Raw genomic sequence first — 18798 nt, 5'->3', positions numbered from 1 at the left:
TGAAAGTAGGGAAGCTATTATACACGATTGACATTCCATCCGTTCATTTTCACCGAGAAGATATTGAGTAGATAGCATACCTCTAATGGCAAAAAGTTAGAGATCACAAGGTCAAACAAAATACGACGCACTTACGTTAAAATCTATCAACAAGTGATGCGATTCACAGTTCCCCATTCTTTAAAGACATTATATCTCCATTAAATTCATTGCCGCTGAAAAGCAAACATACCAAATGGAAAGATTAACCCTTCTCGATTGAGTCGAAGATGTTCTTTTTTTTATTGTCTCACTCTCAACGTGACACAATGACACGAGCCAAGTCATCCTCTTTAAGGAAACCCTCTAATTTCCACCAAACTCCTTTATGTGATTACCATTTATTTACCTTCACCTTCTTGACTTGGCCCGGGGTCGGGTCCCTCGGGTGCGAACAAGACCTTGACTTTTATTTCTCTTCCTCGTTCCACAAACCGGGTCTTCTATCAATAAGGAAGCAAATGATCCGTGTAAATTCGCGGCCGAGAAAGCGCTTGAAGAGGATCACAACTAGTTTATTGATGATCCCGACCCCGTGCGTTTCTCAACATATCCGACACATATTTTATCCCCGGTGTGTCCCAAAGGAGGAACAAAAACGTCAACAGCGAACCGAAAAAAAAAACAAAACACACAAAGAACCCGGAAGGGTTCTGTGTAATCCTTTCGAGCTGGGAACTTGCACACGCACACCGAGTTCAAGGGTCCCAACAAGATTGTAGTCGTCTTTGTTTCCAAGAAGCTCTGCCACGTGTCAACCAACAATCAGAGGGTCCCTTTATGGCAGTCTTATCTTGAACCTGTCTGTGTGTGTGCAGATGGGCCAAATTTACATTCTTGATTGAACTCTTTGAGCGGGCTCTCGGATTCAAATTTCGCACGTACCGTACCGATGCCAGATGCCTCCTCCGACGAGGACGAGAGGATTACCATGTTCATCTTTGATTCAACCAAACGGGGCGAACCCATATGGTGGTCAATTTTAAATAAAAATTAATGGGATTTCTCCCGCTTTCGCTTTCCGCTTCACTTCAATCGCCATTTGATATTCCGAAAACAGAAGGAACCCTTGCCATGGACCAAGGAAGAGGGTGGAAAGAAAACCCTGCAAACGTTCCGTATCTGCGTCAAGGCGACGGAAGGCGGGGGGTGGTGAGCATCTGGCCTTGTTCGATTGCTCTCCGATTCCGATTCTGTTTGCATATCGTTTTCGGTCGACGTGAAAATCCTTTTTACGAGCTCACATCCTCCTGTCGGGGGTTCCGAGTTTTAAATCTACTGCTGCTGCTGGCCATCTCGCAGCATCAGGAGTCAGTCGATCTGGTCAGTGCACGCCAATATTCACATAATACAATTTGACGCTCGACTAAACTTTTCTTCTTCGCTTCCCAACCCCCGGGTTCGAGGGGTTATCGAGTCCGGTGTCCAGCTCGAGTTTTCCTCGCCGAGTTCATTCGAAAGGAATCGCACTCTCTCTCGGTTCACACTTCATCTTCGTGGTCCGAGAGGGGGTATTATTCAAAATTTATGCAAAAGACCTGGTGTTTGGTGCAAAATCACTGCAGGACCAACGATGAATACCAATCAGCAGCATCCCTCTCGGACGGAGGAGGAATTTTCTGCTGACCAGGCAGGCAGCAAAATGCGGCGATAAAAATTCATATCTCAAACATCAAATATTCATCGTCGCCTTCGCCCCGACAAGCGAACCGACCGTCGTTTGCATATGCGACTGAATCCGGCGATTTTGAGTGTGCCACTGAACTGGATTCAGTGAGGATTTTGAATCCGGACGGTTTTTCAATCCGGAAACTATTTCATTATATTCAATATCATATCTACCATATTTACCACTATTCCGGAACACGAACGAGTTTGAAAATTTCACAATCCGATCGAGATCGACTTGTGTAACCCGAACTTGATCGACTTTTGCATACTAAAATCCGTTCGAAATTCAAACCCATTCGATATATGCAAAACTGGCAGCCTTGCCTTGACCCAAACAAACGTCAAAATAATTCATCCGTATTTGTGAAGCTATTTACTCTCTCTCATATTAACATGGCCCAATGCAGTTTTATATTGTTGAAATATGAATGAAAATCATTCAAATACTTTGAACTCGTATTTCTCACCCTAACATAACTATTTTTTTCATAATTTTCCAAGTATTACGTATAAGTATTTTTGAGAAAAATGAACTTTAGTTTTCAAAATATTTTTCTCAATATTTTTTTTTTCAAAATGTTTGATATTTTTAAATCAAAAAATAAATTATTTCCTACGTTTTATTCTATAACCAACATTTTGTAAGTCCTATAGTTTTTGAGCTAGTTTTTTTTTTACAAAATTTTGAGCTTTTTCAACTTTTTTTTCGAAAAATCCTAACCTAAAAAATTGTTGAATGCCCCAAAACTTCCTTTTCTCATTTGCTCAGGATCAAATAGAAAACCATGCGTCGGTGACATTATGGGCTTTATTGTGTCAAAAGCTTAGATTTTTAAAGAATTTAGTTTTTGAGATACAGGGCGAGCATTTCCTTTACAATGTATAAAATCGAGTCAAACAAAAAATAGGTCTTTTTATACGTTTTTCGTTTTTTGAAGAATTTGATTTTCGATTCATCCCCTTATAGTGAGAAAATACCTTTCTGAATTGAAAATAATAAATTTAACCAGAATCTCTTAGCAAGTGATAGGCGATCATATTTGATGGAAAAAAATGTTTCAACGGATATGTTCGAATTTCAACAATAATGGAGTTATTGAATTTATATATTGTTCCGAGTTCCGTTTGCCTTAAACTAGCTCTACTTCAAAAAATACGGTACCGTCATCCGGGGGCAAATTGATCACCGGGGTGAAATCGATCAAAGGTTCTAATGAAAATGAACTGAAATTTTTGAAAGTATTATTCAATCAAATCTAGAACTTTTTTAGATGAAACGTTCAATAATCTGTAGATTTTATTCTTCACAGGTTCTCATCGAATCGCTTGATGAATTGCATAAAAAAAATTTTTTTTTGAACCACAATTTCGTTTCCATTTTATGGCATGGCAAAGAAACATACATTCAACAGATCAAAACGATATGAATAGACGCTAAAAATATATATATTCACACTCAGAGCAGTGTCGCGACCAGGGACGGGATAGATGGTGGTTATTTCGGGGTTCCCGGAATAAATCGCCACAGAAAACGACTGCAACAGAAACCACCGCTTATAAAATGTGTAGTAGGCTATAAATATTGTGGCGCGGTATTGTATTTCAAAACAAGAATTAACCGGGCAAACGTATCGCCCCAGGCAAACGTAACGCCCCGGGCAGACGTATACCGTCCGACGCTCGCTAGAGCTCGGTCGGACATTGCTAAAGGATCGTATCCTATGTTTCAAACTAACCGGGCAATCAGTGGATCCCAGGTTTGCGTGCGAGACACCGCCGCTTCCGACGGCGGGTCGGCGGTGGACTCGGATTGCGTCATCTTGGCGGCATGGGCCGCCTCGATTCCTTATCCTCGCCAAATGGGGACTTCGTCCCCATTACATTGTCCTCAGAATAAATTTCGAAAAACGAGAACAAGAGAATAAATTTATAATAGAAATGTGAGGCACATGATGTTTTTCCCGCGCCAAATATTTCTAGCCTACTACACTTTTTCTAAGCGGTTGTTTCTGTTGCAGTTGTTTACTGTGGCGATTTATTCCGGTCACCTTATTTCGGATATATTTTCCTTCGATCTGGGAGACACCTTACTCCCCAGAAATCGTTTACAGAATAAATCTGCAACTCTATTCAATCTACCATCTAGCAAAGAGAATCCTGATCTCTTCAACTCAATTCTCTTTCAAGTCTCTCGTTTTATCAAAGTGTTGCCAAATTTACGGCAATTGGCAACTCTTCATAATTCAACCAAGTATCGTTGAAATTCGCTTTTGAAACGAATCATTAATCTTATTGCGTTTTCCGATACTGTTATGTGAAGTGTACGAGGAATGTAGTGCAAATTTGACGAATTGATAAATAACTTATCTTGTATATATGTATATTTTTTCCATGTCTACTTTATATCCCACAAGCAGATTCTTCACGGGTCGAAATGGTAATCAAATAGTTACAACTATTATTAATACAAGTGATAAAAAATCAATTTTACAGAGAATCACCATAAAAAACAACTTTTTCCTGAGCCAGACAACAAAAGTTGCGGCTCAGTCTTCTCGGAAAAAGGGTTGAACCGAATTGGACGCGAAAAGTGTTTCTTTTGTGAACCCTACAATGTTTTGAGATGTGGCAAGAACAAGTACAGTGGTCATAGATTCCAGAAACCAAAATAACACAAAACCCGTAGTTTGGAGTACAAAATTTCGTGATTTTTCAAAACAAAACTAATTGACGTAAGCCGGATATATTCCGGATCAGATTTCCGAGGGAAGTGACTACTTCATGACCAGAGCCAAGTCCCATCAAACGACAAATCGGTTCGTCAACACTATATTGGTGAACATTGGTTTTAAGGGTTTATGGTCACATTACGATAACCCGGACGGTCTCCGAATGACTTGCAGCTCAAAGATTAGATCGAGATCTGAGAAAGGCATGACTGCACCTTCAGGTGGATTACAATTTCGTTCTAATTACTCTCGAATATAATGAAAAAAAAATTAATGAATTTCACCCCGATGGTATGTTTCAGAATTTTCCGCTAAAAAATTTCGAAACAAACGTGTAAGGAAATTTTTCAACAAAACATTTAATAACGTTTTGTGAAATTGGCACCAAAACCGGTTTAAAAAATGATTGGATAACATTTCAAAAATTTGAACAAAACATTTCGGAAATATTTATATTTTTTTTTTTGAAAAACGCGATCAATTTGCCCTCGGGTTGACGGTACGTAGGACGATCCTGTAACTTCCATTTGAAAGAGGAGAAAAATTAGTACAGGATATAATTGTGTAACATCTAAGACAGTGGATTTAAATAACAGTTCGACAGTGTTTTAAGTTTTCACTTCCAAAATGTTATGATAGTGGTTTAGAAAGTGTCATTATTAATTTTATCCTTAAAATTCATAATAATCTTGATTGTTTTTTCTAGCCAAATTGAAGCTTTCTAACCGCTCTATTTGTTCTTGAACATCATACTTCTATCTTTCTCAGTTTCGCTGCAATATAAAAACATTATAAACAATTCCTGGTGAAAATTCAATCAAAATCTTCAAAAATCACGATTTTAACTCCACTGCACTTAAAATAACCAATTGAATTTAACCTTAACGTTGAAATATTACATTTTTTCTTGAAATAAGTCATATTTGAAACACGAAAAAAAATGTTTTTTCTCAAAATTTATATAATCGAGTATGTATGGATGGAGTCCTGTATATATAAAAAAAATCAGTGTGTACTATTTCCGGAACCGAAAAATTATTATCTATAACATTGCCTAATACGCCATTCCTATCAGATAACCCATTTTTGGGTTATGGTTTGTTTTCTGAGATGATGCCATTTTTGCATAAGCCCTTTTCAAAAATTAACAGTGATCGTATTTAAAAAAAACTAATACCATCGTACCTAGTGCCGAACAAGTTGGTAGCTAAATCAAAAATATGAAACTAAAAAATTATTCGAAAATTCGTGTTGATTGGTGGAATGCCTACTAACATTTTTGTGATTGTCATCGATATATATCGTATTGAAATGTTGAGCAATTTGTGTTTTGGGTAAGTCGCTATCTTTAAGTTTCTTTAATATTTCCAGCTTTTTTCGTAATGTTAAACAGACATGTTTCTTGCGATCCATTTGAGGTTCCGGTCTAAAAACAAGAAACAAAATCATTACATGTATTCAGAAGGCCTGTAAAAATGTTTTGGGTCATGTTTTGTTCAATAATTAGACGACAAATTAAACTTTTCGTATTATTTCTCAAGTTCCGAAAAATTTGATAAAAGCGAAACATTTTCAGTGATAAATTCTAGAGTGATATATACGAGTCGTGGTAAAAATGCACCGCGCTATAATCGAGACGTTACTGTATTTGTGTTCCACAAACCCATGGCCGGAACAAAAAGTTCAATCAGAAGATAATTTCAAATCCGGACGGATCGAAGTAAACGATGAATCTTCGTATTGAAGAAGTTACACAAGAGTGTTCGGAATTAAAAGCAAAAGTGTCCAGAATTCAAATCATGAGTGAAAAAGTGTCCCGATTTCGATGCACTACGATACAACTGACTCTGGATGATAAGCTACAGCTTTCTCAATATTTAAAAGAACCCCCTTTGCGAGAGACACCAAATTCTTCACCTCATGGCCTACTTGGGGCGATCTGCAGCGGACAGTGTCTCTGTGTGATAAGCCATAATATGAATTGAAGTGGAAGATTGAAAAAATGTACCGCAAGAAAGAGCCAAGCAAGCGACGGTCAATATGGTTACTAGGATGATAAAACGGTAGCTGTCACCGTTTGGCGTATGGAAAAACGAAACGGTCGTCCACGAAAGAGGAAATCGAAAAATGAAATCATCCGTACGGAAAAGGGGGAAAAGATGGACGACGCTCGGTGTGTGGGTTCGTGTGTGTGTTTGGTTTGAAATTAGCTTCATTTTGAATTGGAAATTTATTTAAAAAAGAAACGAGCCAACAACGGTGGAGGAAAAACGAAACGGTGGTACAAAAGATGATGTGTGGTGATAGAGATAAAAGCACGGCCAACATGCAACAAATATGGTAACCCTTCGTTTTTTTCCTACTGTATCTGCGTCTGGCTGGCTGGCTGGCATCAGTTCATGCATATTGAACCGTTACAACATATTGCCACATGATATGCGTGCAGCGCACGGATTGGCTGCAACAAGACCTATGCCGGAGAGCGAGTGGAATAATAACGAAAAACGTACAAAAAAAAATCAATCATTGCCCTATAACAAATTTCGTATAATTTGCTATTCGCATCATCCATAAACGCATCCAAAAAGGCCATCTGCCTCAACCCCTTTTGTATCCCTTTCCGTTGCAACGAGATTTTCGAAAGTTGCACAATGGCTGAAATTGCCACTATCACTGATCAATAAACGTCATAAATTTCAACTTTAAAACGACGTGTTGCCCGACCCCTCGGAGCTAATTTGACTTTTATGCGCGCAAAGGCGGGAGAAAGCGCTCCGCGCCATGGCCTGCTGCCCTCGCGCCGCCACAAGAGAAAGAGCGCGCGATGATAGGGGCATATCAATCATCGCGCTCATTTATGCGCTCCTCAAAGTGCGCTCCTTGGTGCAGTTAATCCGAATGCGATCAATTACGAAACCCATCACACACTTCCAGCGATAATCGCGTTTCCAGAGCGTCGTCATGAGCCCATAATTCATCAACGCCGGCTTTTTAATGTCAACCCTTGCTTGCTTCCCAGCAATGGGCTGACTTTTAATTCACACAGCGAAACCCATGTTTTAAACATAACTACGGCGATGTTTTTCAATTAACGGCACCCATTCAGAAACCCCCGCAGCAAACACTGGTAGAGCAATGGATGGGGTGCTAACTGGTTGTGGCCCTCTTGTCCGTTTAGTGTTTTAGGTTGTGTGATAATTGACAAAACAATGGCGCTGATTTGGCTGATGCGATACGGACTCCGCGTGGCGTCTCCGCCACGTTGTGTCATATGGATTATTGCTGGGGCAACGCTCCCCAAAGGGAATATTTATGACCAGAACGATCGGGCGGACATAAATCAATGGTTTCGTAAGCCCCTCTCTGTTTATCTGTTCGATTCAATCCACTTTAAATATTCACCTGCGTGAAATGTGTCAATTTCAAAGTGAATAAACATCATTATTATCACCCCGTGTTTCCGCTTATCGACCGGGCAAACGGGATAATATAATCGAGTCCCGTTTAAGGGTTAATTTATGGGCATGTCCCAGTTTTATTTTTGAAACTTGTTCAATCTCCTAACACTTCCTTTAGACACGCTCAGATTAAATTGGTTCCATCGACGATTTACACTATCTGTGTTCGCCCGTAGATATAACTCTTGAATCTGATTGCTATAGATCCTGATACACAATAATTGGAAAGCAATTCAATGAGTGTTCGGTAATCAATTATTTTAGTAACTCGTTTTTAACCAATAAATGCGACCAACACAACTTTCGTTTTGTTTACAGCCTGTTTCGATTTCAGGAACAGCAAATTGAGATCCGTTTCACGCCAATGGTGTTTTCTGAATCCAGATTGTTTGTTATTTAATATTCAGTTGTTCGACCATAACTTGTAACAAAGCAAAAAATTGTCACTAGGAACGATTGGAGAATTATTTTAGGATTTTTTGGAGACAGCGTCGCCTTTGAAGACTGCGAATGCAAGTTCTAATGCAGTATTGTTATTTTAATTTTAAAACTATGAGAAGTAATGTGAATTAATTGTGCAGATTTCTTTCAAGAAATATAGCCATGAATAGAGCAACAGAGATGAATGAGAAATTATAAATTTCTAAAATTTACATATTGGCCCCTATTATGTAATTCTAGGTGAACAGAATTTTGCTGGTTAACTCTATTTTGCTGTTATAGATATAGTCGGGTGAAAATTGTCGGCATAATTATCCGAGTTGTTTGGTTTACTTGTTGCATTTCTGGTGTTTTGCTTTGGGAAACATTTCGGCAACGTTTCAAAATATGAAATTCGTTGACGTTCGAGAAAGATAGATTCTATCGATTTACAACATACGAAAATTTGTTCGGTATTATGATTATAGGGATCGAATCGACCGCTCGATTGAATTTACATAATATGGTCCAATATTTCCAATAGAGGATCCTTATACCTCTAGGTAAATGAGGAATACAACAATCATCTTGAGTGATTTTTTATAGAAAATAAAATGCATGTTCATAAATGACAATTTCCTTAAAAAAAATCAACTTTACAGAAAATAAAATATTTTTTTTTATTAATTCGTTTATTTTTGCAGGCTCAGTAACTTAAGTTTAAAGGAGCCGAATTCTTAAATATAATTTTAAAACTATATATATAAACAATTTTCTTACATCTATGGTTAGTAAGGTGGAAAACCGATTACTCGCGGTGTACTCGAGTTTAGAAGGGTGACATATTTTTAGGAGAAGGATGGGGTATAAGGAAACTGTAACAATGTTGATGAACACTCAATTCTTAAATCTGTTCGTATATCTATAGTGTTTTTACATTTCAACTTATCTACTACTATTTATAGCAAGGGGACGAATTACCCGCAAAGGAAGGAAAGGAGGGTATAAGGACATAGGGACAATCACACACGAAGATCGATAGCTTTAAGGAAAACATATATATGGGACATGTAATCAAGGTCTAACCGAGCCAACACATCTCTCACCGGTACATTGGGCTGTCTTCCTCGGGCCCGAAGGGAGTTTTCTAAATTCGATCTGGCGACCAGATACGCCTCGCACGACCAAACAACGTGCTCAATGTCGCGATAACCTTGACCACAAACACAGAGATTGCTGCTGGCAAGATTGAAACGAAAGAGTAGTGCATCTAAAGAACAGTGATTGGACATGAGTCGGGAGAAGGTGCGAATTAAGTCCCGACTCAAGTCCAGACTTTTGAACCACGGATTGAGGCTAACCTTAGGGATAATCGAGTGAAACCAACGGCCCAATTCATCATCATTCCACTTGCGTTGCCAGTTAGCAATGGTATTTTTGCGGACTAAAGAATAAAATTCATTGAAGGCGATTTGACGCTGATAAATATCGCCTTCAATTGCACCTACCTTTGCTAATGAGTCAGCCCTCTCATTACCCGGAATTGAGCAATGAGAAGGGACCCAGACAAAGGTAATGACATAACAGCGTCTGGATAAAGCACTCAAAATTTTTCGTATTCTCTCAAGGAAGTACGGCGAGTGCTTTTCCGGCCTCACTGAACGGATAGCTTCCAAGGGGGCTAAGACTATCCGTTACAATGTAATAGTGTTCAACAGGTCGTGAGGCGACGCTGTCCAGCGCCCAATGAATTGCTGCCAATTCAGCAATATACACTGAGCAAGGATTCTGAAGACTGTGTGAGGTGCTAAAAAATTCGTTGAACACTCCAAATCCTGTGGACTCATTTATAGTGGACCCATCAGTAAAGTACATATTATCACAATTGATACCCCTATATTTTTCATCGAAGATCGTTGGAGCGATCCTCGATCGTTGGTAATCTGAATATCCATGGATATCTTGCTTCATGGACAGATCAAAATGCACAGAGGAATTGATGTAGTCAGGAAAACAAACACGGTTGGGAATATACGAAGAAGGATCAACCTGCATGGAGATGAATTCATGATATGAACTCATGAATCCGGTGTGAAAATTTAGCTCGATCAGCTGCTCAAAATTTCCGATCACCAATGGGTTCATGACCTTACACCGGATGAAGAACCGAAGAGATAATAAATTGAAGCGATCTTTTAGTAGGAGTAGGCCTGCCAAAACCTCGAGACTCATGGTATGCGTTGAGGGCATACATCCCAACGCGATACGGAGACAAAGATACTGAATTCGCTCGAGTTTAATGAGGTGTGTTTTGGCAGCTGATTGAAAACAGAAACTGCCATACTAAAAATAAAATATTACTCAACAATTATTTAGTAATCGATAATTATTTTTATTTTATAGAATAATTTATCAACGCTAACTGACTGGGACTGACAGTTACAAAATAAGAAAATAAAAAAAATACGGTTTGTTTTCGGATGTTTTATAAAATCTGACTACTTACTAGTCGAACTTCTGACTATTTTCTTTTCATGCAATAAATATCTTTGGTAACTGGGACCGGCACTGATATTGTGCAAACGCTCGCAAACGATATGTGGGTTGAATGGAAAGCGCAGCAATAAAAAATTGGGGCTCAACGTGTTAACCTTCGTTTACTCGTTTACGCATACAGTTTCACAGACAGACTTTGGTTTTGTTTTGAGGACGCTGAATTAAAAGACTATTGAAACTTAATGAAGTGAAGTTGAAGTATTTTGTGGAGTTTTTTTTAATTTGATCATAACTTTTACAACTTTAAATAAATAAAAATAACGCCTATAAATACACAATAGCAAAATTACAGAGACAAGAACAGTGATACCGTGCGCGAGTATACGGGTAATGATTTTACTCGCAAGTACAGGAGGGTAAACGCTTTGTTTCATTCTTCACTACTTCATTCATTTTCTGATGGCTTTTTGATGCAGTCAGCGTTGGTAGACCGCCGCCTAACATTTGAACAACCAGTCGCCCGTAATGCCAAAAAATTTAGTCACCCCTTATATATACTGTCTCGCCTAAATATTTTGGTTTATCTAACATATTTTTTGAAACAGGTCATCTGATTCTTTCCAACTACATCAACATCGTAAGAATTTCAAATTATACTGAACATTTTTCATAATCCGTATTTTTGCTATCATTAGAAATTTTTCAAAATGTGATTTGTATCTCATTGTTTAAACCCGGTGGCTTGAGTTACTGATTTGATTTCAATTCAGTGGATTTTTAAAGACCCAATGAATGTAAATTCGATTTTCATCACTATTCGCTTTTCTTCATGTAACACATTTTTGTTGTTGTCAACTTCTACAGCTAATGATCGATTATCTCGCCACTTATCACAATATAACTTCAAACTGAGGGCAGTTCGGTGGATTGATGTCCTTTCCAAAGAAATCCGCTCCGTTGTCTCGTGGTATCGGGTACTTCTTCGCTGTAGTAGCAGCCTTCCCAAACGGGCCAAAACTTTACAGATCCATTATGAGATTTAATGTGCGGAAGAATACGTTTTTTCAGGCACTCCAGCTTGTACATTTTTGAATCCATTGTCTTATTTGTCACAAAACCAGTTTTTGTTTTGTCTGCAGAGGAAGTTTTTATGCAAATTTGTCGGCAAAAACGAAGTTGATCTTGCTATGGACATCCCCTCGATCAGTGGTTTTACAGAAATTTTGTCTAGGAAGCTGGCCATAAGCCGCCTTTACGTACGTTTCGTCGTCCATGAAGATGCATCCTTCGTACTTCGTAAGAATTTCATTGTACAATTTTCAGAGTCGTCTTCTGGCCACTAGATTCTTCTTCTGTCCATCGATTACGACGTTACGACGCTCTACGACGTTAGTTCTGATCTTTCTGATCGATAGTATGCCACTCACGGATATGCTTGAAAACGCTGCAGTAAAATAAATATTGAATGACTCAAACTTTATTATTGCATAAAATCCAGATATTTTTTGTAAAATGTGTTTGAACCATAACTCAAATGTTTAACTTGTTATTGAACAACAGAACCTCTACTTCATCGAAATGTGTGCGTAATGAGCGCTTTAGCAATTCAATCCTGTCATTTCTCGTGATCAATATCAAAATCTTCTGTCGAGAGACCATCATAGTTTTCTCTAATCACTATGTCTACTACTTATTGATGAAAGAGTATCATTTTGTGCTAAACCTATGTTTTTGAGATGGTATTTACTCGGGCAGTGTCCTGTTACAAGACTAGTGAATGTGCTGAAGTCTTCCTTACTAAGGCTTAGCAGCTGTTGAGTAATTTTAATACTCGGCGTAATGAATTTTTTCGCTTGTTTAAGTTTTGCAGCCATCCAATTGACTGTCACTTCCCAGTCTTCCCATTTATTCTGCTCACTTTTCAACACACAGTCAGAAAGTCCACAGAATGGTTCTGGACCAGTAAATGGTGAGTTCGAGCCGTTCCTGGCAAGTCCATCTGCTCACTCGTTGCCCTCTATACTGCAATGGCCAGGAATCCAGTACAATTGTACCGAACTTATCAGACTTAATTGCCGTGAAAGGGAAATGTATTCCCTGACAATTTGTGAAGAGCATTCAAAAGCATTTAGAGCTTTAAGTTCCGCTTGACTGTCTGAGAATATGCAGATGTTAGCATGTCTATACTTTCTTTTGAGACAGACATTCGCGGTTATTTTTATTTATTTATTTGCTCATTATATTGTGACGTAAGACAGCGTCTTTTTTAATGCCACAAAATGAAATCATTTGGATTATTTCATTCAAATAAAACTAAACTAAACTTGTTCCTGAAGGTCCCAACTCTCGGTTGTTCTATTTCATGCTATCAAATCTGGCAAAGAATTCTCACTTAAATCCTGAATCACTGTGCGAAATGTATGTAAACAGTTTTTTTAACCGCTTTTTCTATTCCACAGTGGGAATGCTTCCAATGTTCATCAATTTAAACTATTTAGAGATTATAATGCAAAGTATATCGAATCGATTGGTATGCAAATTATCAGGATCCGTTCGCTGCAAAATAGTTATCAACGTGATCTTTATTTCATAAAAACGTGACATGTTTTCTGATTTAGTACCCTTAATGAAACCCGTAGTTCTACGTCAAAACAAATTAGCGTATCAAAGTATGCAGTCGATTTCGATGTTTGCGCAAAAAATCACGAAACTGGCATTCCTGGTCCTCTGGCCACCACGGCTGTGTTGCTTTCATCGCGCTGTCTCGCTCAATCTCGCGCGTTCGCGCTGGAAAATCCGTGTATTTGTGTATTCCAACGCGCTTTGCCCGACAGCAAAATCCAAACAGGCCCGGTTGAAAAGTGCATAAATTAAGGGAGTTTTACGAGAGCGCATTTGAATTTTGTTCTTCTTCCAATCAGCCGCCACTCAACCCGACCAAAGCCAGAGCCAGAGCCAACCAATCGCGAGCGTGCGAGAGGCCGATCTTCGAGATTTATGTTTTTCCCATGTTATAAATTTAAAACGTGGCGACGGCGGCGGCGTGGCTTCGCGCGGACATGGGGGAAGCTGCGCGATTCGATGCAGCGCTACCATTTTGTGGCCGCACAGAATCACATTCGGTGGCGCCCGCGTTTCGCCGCGAGGCCGGCGGGCGGTTTGTAATTTAATAGCTATAAAACGGTTTAATTGAAATGGAAATCACGATTCGGGAATAAAATCCGGCTGGCTGGCTGGCTGGCTGGTTTTGCTGGTAGATTGGACCGTGGAAATCATCTTTTTCTCCTCCGGGGGAAATGATAATGAGGCAGAGTTAGAGTTTCATATTTTTTTTAATAGCAGGGCATTAGCCGAAGATCGTTTCGATCGGTGGCTGAAGAATTAATGGCGATAAAAGTTGGTGTGCAGAAGCAATCCAAATTCGGAATGATTTCTCTGTGAAGTAACCATTTCAAGTAAGCTTAGTGCGCATAGATTTTCTATAAATACATTGTTCGAGCAATCCCACATAACCCTGGCCACTGATTTCATTTGTTCGTAGCAATATGCCGTGCAGGAAAAGAGCCTAACCTCACTGCGAACAAAATTCAATTAGCCTAGATTTATTTATTAGTCAAAACAATAGTGTACAAGGACGAACCAGTGCATACTTTCAACAATGCAATATGAACTTGTGTATGAGGGTGGGCAAAAAAAATTCTGTGTTTACCTAAAACTGTTTGATAGTCTCATAACAGAATTTATTGGAGCAATTGAAACATTTCATTTCAAAATCACACTCACGAAACATTGCTCTAAACACTCACTGACAGTCCTTACAGCTCTCCTATTCCGAGGATGACTACGGCTACTTTGATGAGACGTCGAACATCACGCTTTTTGCACTGTTCGAAATGCGCTTCTTCGCATCGAAATACTGAACAAAAATCATCGGAAAATGCATCTATTACCCAAAAACAAAAACCCTTCAAAAACGTGTGTAACCACGCCAGTATTCCTTACCCTAGGTCCGAAACGAAACGAACCAACATCCCCAATGCAGAGGCCGTAATTATGCACTCGTTACAATGGCCCAGCAAAAAAACACACATCACCACCAGCTGGAACATATCCCTCTCATCACCCTCTCTCCCTATGGCTGGTTTTCGAAAATACACCGCTCAAAAATATCGCAAAGGGTTGTTCGTTGCATAAAAGCGGCGTCCTATCTCCCTGCTGCGATGCATACCGGGGCCGCTTTCGTCCCCTTTTTTTCCCCGGACCGGAATGCTTCAAATCTAGGCTAAAAATCAGCGTTTGATTGGTTAAATGTATGTTTTGATTTTAAACCCCATATCTTTTTTTTTATATTTTTATCCCTGCTTCACTTTAAAACGAATATGTTTCTCCCCCTGAATGAGGAAAAGGGTGTCACATAATGGCTTCAAAAAGAGTGGTGTGTTAAAGAATGTTCTCTGTGTTGACTTTACTCGATTGTGGAGGAAAGTCACTCGAGTAAGAAGTGATGTTTTCTTAACTAGGTCATTAACAACAAATTCGGCACAGCACGTGGCCGTCACGATTCTGAACGCAGGGGAATTTAACACGGTTTCTTTTCCTTCTTTCTTACTTTCAGACGATGCCTACAGCGATCGCGAAGATGGAAGCGACCGTGAGCATCTCGTCAGCCCGACGCCAGCGAAGCGACAAGAACGCCATACTCCTCTGAACTTGGTAAGTTACTCGCGCGCTGTCTTTCGCTGCGATTTGGCGGGTGATTTATTAACAGTTTCCTTGTTTCAATTTTCGCAGATTACAGACGCCTCCCGGCGAACACCGTCTCCTCCCCAACACACGCCACCGGCCAGTGCTCCAAACAGTGGCAACATCGGGGTGGCTTTGGCCGCCCTCCAAAACCAGCTCCCGCTGGGATCGCTCTTTCTGCAGAACCAGCTCGGGCTGGGAACGCTCGGTGGGCTCTCGAACCAAGAGCTGAACGTTCTGCAGCAGGCACTGCAAGCGCAGCAAGCTTCCTTCCAACAGCAGCTCCAAAACTACATGCTGATGCAGCAAGCTCAGCAAGCCAGCCCGGCAGGAAATGGCGGCGCTGCGGCCCAAGCTGCCGCACAATTTTTGATGCAAAATCAGGTAATTATTCCGTCAGCTCTACTTGCCAGCTTGGTGAGAAGTTTGCTAAGACATTCTCTCTCTCTGTTTTGTATCGATTGTAGCTGACTCCAAGCTATCCTTCTCCACCTCAATCCATTACTAACCATCAAGCACCAACTAGCATCTCTACTAACAATACGAATCCACCCACCATTAGCACCTCTGCCGGTACTGTTACCGCAGCTCTCAAACTACCACACGATGGATCACGATCGCTTCAGGTTGGATCCCTTCGTTTGTCGACCCCCCCTTCAAGAACACTTTCACTCAGCGCTGTCTTTTTTCCCATCCCAACAGGTCCAGCAAGCGGTCGCCCAACTGCAGGCCCTCCAGCAAAAACAACAACAACTCAAGGCCAGTTCCACGCCGACCCCGGGTAATATCTCCAGCTCGTCACCACTTCACAGCCCCGCCGGAAGCCCCGGTGGCCTGCACCATCCAACATCCCACAGTTCCCTGCTCGGTGCCAGCCAAACCACTCCCCCGAACGCCAACCAGCAGCTAAACATCGGTGGCATCCTAACCCCCTCCACGCCCGGATCGACCGGCACGCACACGCCCCAAATGCAGAAGCATACGGCCGCGCCGCGTGCCCTCGAACCGTCGCCCGAGGAGAACACCGAGCTCGAGCAGCTGGAGGAGTTCGCCAAAACGTTCAAGCAGCGCCGGATAAAGCTGGGTTTCACCCAGGGTGACGTGGGGTTGGCGATGGGCAAACTGTACGGCAACGATTTCTCCCAGACCACCATCTCCCGGTTCGAGGCGCTCAACCTGAGCTTTAAGAACATGTGCAAGCTGAAACCGCTGCTCCAGAAGTGGCTCGAGGACGCCGACAGCAGCATCTCCAACCATGGCGGGTAAGTTTGGTTTCGTTTTTTTTTTCTTCCTGGATATACCTTGCCAAACAAGACAGGGATCAAATCATTGGCAGAATCTACGAAACTGAATATAAATTCTACAGCTCAAGTCATCTTACTCTAGAGACTATCATAAGTTGAATTTTGGTTTCATCAACTTGAAAAGTATGACCTCATTGGTTTTTTCTCCGTCTCTCCATATCATGACAAGAACCAATAAACAAGTTTGAAAAGGAGCATTGTTTTAGTCAAAATCTGTTTCCAAAATAAACAGACACATTCTAAACATTCTAACACACTTGAAATATTTCTGTTAGTAGCGAAATATATCATCCTACTAGAGCTGATAGTCTGTTGTTAATTAGACTATGATCGACTTTGATTAAAAAAAAATGTCCCAAATGGACCTTCCAATACTTCAATTTGCCAAAAAAAAAAGCTAAACTGGCTCAAATGACTTAAAGACGTGCATCGGGAACTCTTTCCTAACATCGAAACGTTAAGACAAACCTGGACCTTCCGGATTGTCTTAAAGCAGCTTCTCATTCCCGAACTGTTCTGTACTGCCTTCCACCGCTGTACACACGTCGTGCAAGAATTCCCCAAAGGCTCTCAAATTGGATTTAGGTCTGGACTACGTGCTGACTAGTCCAAAACCTTGATGTCTCGCACCAAAACCACTGCATTTTTCTCTTACTGAAGTGGATGGTTGCATTGTCTTGCCGAAAAGTTAAGTCTTCAGACATAAAATTCTCGGTAAATCGTACCAGAACGTCTTCCAGTAATTCCACGTACTTTTCTGAATTTATCCTGGTTGAAATTGATGCAAGTGGGGTTTTCCATGACGTGAAAAATCACCCCAAATCATGAGTGTTTGGCATCCAAAGTTTCGGTCCTGCTTGACCTCAGATCATGACGGTAGTATGAACGACAATCAGTGCCATCTAAATTGACCTTTTTTTTAACCGAAAATACAACGTTATGCCGTATGCTTTTTGGCGAAATTCAATCAAGTATGAATATGTGCTGGAGTAAGATTTGGTTTCTTGGCCTTTTTAGTGTACTTGAAGTATGCATATCACCGCAATATCTGTGCAATGCGCTTATTGATAATCGAGAATTCCTTCATAACTTCCGATGCATTGAACTTTCCAATTCCGGCCAGCTCCAGAATTCGAACCCTGTCACGATTGCTTATTTTGATATTCCCCTTAGTTTTCTTCTCAACGCCATATTTTTTACCTTTCTTCGGTACATTTCGAATCGATGTTTCGGAGCTTCCTACTAGAGATGTGCCATCCGCTCATGAGCTGTTCATTCGAATCGCTTCATCATAGTGAGCGGATTCGGATCGGCTCGCAATCAAAAAAACGCAGCTCATCAGCTCATTACGGAGCTGGATTTTGAAGATATTCAATCGTTCGTTACTTCATTAAACTTTTCTTATATGGCCAAACAAAATAATACACATTATTATATGCTTGTAAATAAATTTAATATATTACATTGTAATTTAAACATTACTGTGGAAACACATACATTTATTTCCGCGTGCTGAATCAAAACAATTCAGAAAACCACCCGGCATAAATGTTGATGATTGATACTGGTCCTTTTGTTACCTTTGTGATCGCGAATAATTATTTCTCGTTGCACCACTAATAGGTGCATTTATTTTTATATCCTCGGATGCAAAAAAAAATCTCGATGGTTTTTTTCAAAAAACGTTGTCTCGGCCAATATTCCTGGAGGCATTCTATTTGGCTACTGCTGGTTTTTCTGTTGTTTAAGTTCAGCATATCCTAAGCATCTTCTATGTTGGATTTCAGCATTCAGTATTTGTTGTATGTTATATTATTAGAATTCATATCAGTTTTAGTTTTTGTACAACTTCGAATTAAATTCGTTTATTTTTTGCTTTCCGTCTATTAAAAAAAATGCACACTATACAATGTCCCATGGTGATTACGTTTCATATGC

General features: G+C 40.1%; 1 protein-coding gene across 5 annotated transcripts in view; it reads left to right on the top strand.

Moving 5' to 3' along the window:
• The window catches only part of LOC129775895 (lateral signaling target protein 2 homolog), a 389728-nt gene that overhangs the window by 365804 nt on the left and 5126 nt on the right, over positions 1 to 18798 (top strand). For 4 of the 5 annotated variants that reach the window (XM_055781116.1, XM_055781115.1, XM_055781117.1 and 1 more), the window contains 4 exons: positions 15429 to 15526; positions 15605 to 15940; positions 16024 to 16182; positions 16259 to 16818. In XM_055781116.1, coding sequence (XP_055637091.1) covers positions 15429 to 15526; positions 15605 to 15940; positions 16024 to 16182; positions 16259 to 16818 — 1153 coding nt within the window. The remainder of the gene's footprint in view (positions 1 to 15428; positions 15527 to 15604; positions 15941 to 16023; positions 16183 to 16258; positions 16819 to 18798) is intronic. The other variant, XM_055781118.1, reaches the window with a different exon arrangement.

This window comes from Toxorhynchites rutilus, chromosome 3 (assembly GCF_029784135.1).
Source record: "Toxorhynchites rutilus septentrionalis strain SRP chromosome 3, ASM2978413v1, whole genome shotgun sequence".
NCBI lineage: Eukaryota > Metazoa > Arthropoda > Insecta > Diptera > Culicidae > Toxorhynchites > Toxorhynchites rutilus.
This window is presented reverse-complemented; position numbering and strand designations above follow the sequence as displayed.